The sequence below is a fragment of the Octodon degus genome, unplaced genomic scaffold (genome assembly GCF_000260255.1).
Source record: "Octodon degus isolate 3935 unplaced genomic scaffold, OctDeg1.0 scaffold00034, whole genome shotgun sequence".
NCBI lineage: Eukaryota > Metazoa > Chordata > Mammalia > Rodentia > Octodontidae > Octodon > Octodon degus.
The window spans coordinates 12104056-12108067 of record NW_004524610.1 but is presented as its reverse complement, the minus strand read 5'-3'; the positions used below and the strand labels follow the sequence as shown (position 1 = coordinate 12108067).

General features: G+C 41.7%; 1 protein-coding gene across 1 annotated transcript in view; it reads right to left on the bottom strand.

The window, feature by feature from the left end:
- Lama2 (laminin subunit alpha 2) overlaps window positions 1–4012 on the bottom strand; it is a 639722-nt gene that overhangs the window by 151789 nt on the left and 483921 nt on the right. The window contains exon 32 of the mRNA XM_023714262.1: window positions 173–366. Coding sequence (XP_023570030.1) covers window positions 173–366 — 194 coding nt within the window. The remainder of the gene's footprint in view (window positions 1–172; window positions 367–4012) is intronic.

Sequence of the window (4012 nt, the reverse complement as noted above, 5' to 3'; positions counted from 1 at the left end):
AATTAATAATTAATAATAATAATAATAATAATAATAAAAGAGCGAGTGAGCAGCAGCAGGTGAGGATTAGTGTCCGGCAGGACCAAGAGCACACAAGCGACGGCAGGCAGTCAGAGGCAGCAGGAGAGCCCAAAGCGCGCCCGGACCCGGCTGGTTAGCGGCGGATACGTACAGACACACGCGGCACCCTCGCGTGCATGGCCGGGCACGCAGCCGTCACACTTGCGCCCCGTGGCTCCAGGACGGCACATGCAGACGCCCGTGGCCGGGTCGCAGGGCACGGGCAGCGAGCCATACGGATCACACTCACATTCTTGGCAGGACCCTCCAGGGCTGCTGGGGCTGCCGGCGTAGCCGGGCGCGCACCTGCGGTTCAAGGGCGACAGCACGGGGGTTAGCAGCAGGTCCCATCTCCGTGGGGGTGCGCGCGCGCGTTTTGGTTTAAATGAAACCAAACTGTTATCAAGAATCTGGGATTATACATCCGGGGACCAAAAACATTTCTATAAAAGAGCAAGTAGTAAGTATATTGTATGCTTTTCTGGCCCCAAAGACAAAATCAAATTTATGTTGTGAGAAAGAAATTTTCAAAGATTTTGGTAACTCTGTTGTTGATGGAAAAACAAAATATAATAATACTAGGCTAGAAATGATCTCGAAGTAGCAGCTTCGTGAAGTCAGAGAATCACTGACTGAACGTTTTGAGGTCCCAAATGCTGCATAATCTTCCGAGTTAGTGTTTCGTGCTGTGGAACGGGTGGAGAGTGTGCACGCCGAGCGGTGGGTCGCGGCTGAAGCACAGAGCCGGCCCGGGCATCCTTGGAAAACTCAAAGGCCGGGGCCTGCCTGCACCTTGCCCACCGCAGCTCCAGCTCATAAACTTGTCTTAAAGTCTTCTTAAAATTAGAAATGAAAAGTAACCGAACAAAACAACTTATTAATCTTACTAAATGAGGGGAGAAGGCGCAATCGATGGAAGTAAGCTACTCAGATTTTCTATTGAATTCTGTTCGTCTTTCTTTTCTTACATCATCTTCCTCAGGATAGATTCTTCATTATGTGTCTGGGAAAGGGGGTTACTATTATGCAAATAAAATCTGTGACATCAATTTGCGAAATTAGAAAGGAAAATTCGACTGGATGAAGTGTAAATGCCAGTCATTCATCGGCCCTCCTACCTGCCTGAGTATCTGTTTACCTGAGCACACACCACCATGGACCACAGAATGGGTCATTCAGGGCTCAGAAGACGCCAGCATCGCTTTGCCCAGGAGAACCCTGGATTATCAGCTGTCTTGGCATAATTCTCAAAATAGTTCCTTTCCTCTCAGAGGGTTTCTGGTTATCTACATACATTGTATAAGCAACAGTCAGAATTTTTGCTCAAGAAGTAAGTTTAAAAAGTTGATAGACAAGGGCCAGGGAAATGGCTGAGTGGAATAAGTGCTTCCCTGGCAAGTGCAACGGCCTGAGTTCAATCCCTGGTTCCAAAAAAAAAAAAAAAAGGTTGAGAAACAGTAGGTAGTTGGAGATAAAAGGTATAAATATCGGTTGGATAATCCTAGCCCACATTTAGCAGTCTGAAATGGTAGAAATGCGCATGGATGATTATGAAAGTGAGTTCATCTTGTGCTAGGTAAAAGGGCAAAACCCACAGATGACGACTTATAACCTTTGTCTTGGACATTTAGTTTTTGATTATTATTTTCTAATATAAATTACAAATACTCAATGAAAGTGCTATGTAAGTAAGTCCTCACATTACTTTTTAACATTTGTAGGTGAAATAATTGTATTCTAACCAGGTTCAAATTGATTAAATCTTCAAAGAGTTTATTACAAGCATAATGAAGATAGAGTATGGGGAGGGGTTTCCATGGTATGGGGATAATCAAGAAATTGAACCAGTTTCAGATCTGAGCCGAGTATAGGCAGGTTGTAGGGTGATTAAAATGATTTAAGAGGCTCTCACGAGTAGAACAAATTTATCTGGAAGGTTATAATAAAAATTTAACCCAGACCTTTGGTTTAATTTAGCCAAATAGAAGCCATTTTTCAAGGAAATATAACCTGACCACTTCCATGTTAGGGAAGATGAATGCAAAGTTGTAGCAACATTTAAGAATTGCAGGAATAAGTCAAATCATTCACACTCGATAGCGTGTGACCCTGCTCATCTGTCTGCCATATGAACTGTCAACTCTTATTGATTAAACATTAATGGATCTTTAAAGAGCAGGCTTCTGCATTCTCTCTGCTTTAAGACGGGAGTTGTCATTTGAGTATATCCTTCCAGTGTTTTCTGTGCATATGCATTTGAAGATATGTGGAAATTCCAGTTCTAGATGGAGCAAAAATTTTTATAACTGACTACAGAAGATCTCCTTGGTGTCCAGGGATGTTTTCAGCTACCATCTCACAGCTAGATGCATGCATGCCTAAGTACAAATACCAAAGAACACCGGCAGTCATTAAAGTAGATATACATTTATCATTTATAAGTTACATCCAAGTGGTGTGTGTATCTTCAGAACAAATGAAAATGGTTTTGGAATTTGTATTGTGAGTTTTTTGTTTTTTGTTTTTTTTTCAGAACCGGGGATTGAACTCAGGCCGTTGCACTTGCCAGAGAAGTGCTTATTCCACTGAGCCATCTCCCCAGCTCCTTGTGAGTTGTTTAATTGTTGCTAATTTACATTGGCATGGAAATTTCAGAGAATTTTAGGTTTTATTTTAATTTTTTTTTTCTGAGGCAGGCTGTGCAGTTCAAGCTGACCTTAGACTTGCTTATGTAGCCCGGGATGACGTGGAACTCACAGAAATCCTCCTGCCTCAGTCTCCTGAGTGCTATGCCTACTGGCATGGAAATTACCAATGCACTGTAATACATGTGCGAAGAGCAGATAGTCTACTTAGAATTGCTACAGAAAGATTTCTATTTGGAAATATATCTTACAAACATGGAAAGTGAGTTTCAATTTATAACATTCAATTCTAATTAATCACTTTCCCAGTACCATTATTAGTATAGCCATTGATGGGTAATAAAAGATTCTTAGAAGGATGATGACAAATATTAATATTAGTTCATATTTGCAAAAAAAAGATTCATAATTTCAGGAGCTCCTAAAAGGACTGAGTAGAGGAAAGGGTGATGTAGGACATGGAAAAGAAGGATCTAGATAAGGCTGGGATTTCACTCTTTCCACCTGTTATTAAGATGGGAGGGATGTATTTTTAGGTGGAGATAAATATCACATTTATAACTACTTGTGAAATGCTTATTCCAGGATAAGATACTATAATTAAGTGCTACTACTACTAAACAAATATTTTGGTTAACTAATAAAGTATAACATTAAAATTCAGTCTTACCCTGACTCCACAGAGAAAGGTATGAAGTGTAAATAACATTCTGCTCTTTGACAGAACAAATTAATTCCGAGTCCTCTGCCACTACTTTGTCGTTGGGAGTGAGCCACCAGGGGAGGTTGGGTAGAGTCTATGGCTTTTGGTGCCTGCGTTTGGAGAAGAGGCATCCACAAGGGTCCCTGGGAAGAGCATGGACACAGTGCCTCCCAAACTTCATTGTTCCCAGGGTCATTGTTTAGTAGGCGGAGCACCAGCTCTTCCTCACTATATACACGAGAAAAATGAGACTCTGACCATGCGGCAGAATTAGTTCCACAGATCTTTACAGAACTTCCATTCTGCTACCAAGTCTGCTGAGGTTATTATGCATGTGTCATGTGCATGATTAATACTGGTTATTCCCTATAGTATAGAGCTTAAAAGTGCTGGTGACAAGTTTGAATACCTGGGACACAGATTTTTGTAGAACATAGGTGTTATGGTTTGTGTCTAGTTGATTCTCCAAAGCCTCATGCAGTCATGGGGCGGGGATTTGTAGAGTTTGAGATTTACTCATGATCCACTGGGATTATGGATTTTAGTACTGCTGGGATTATGGGTGTGAGTACTTTTCCCCAGCCTGGGGCAGGTAGCCTGAATG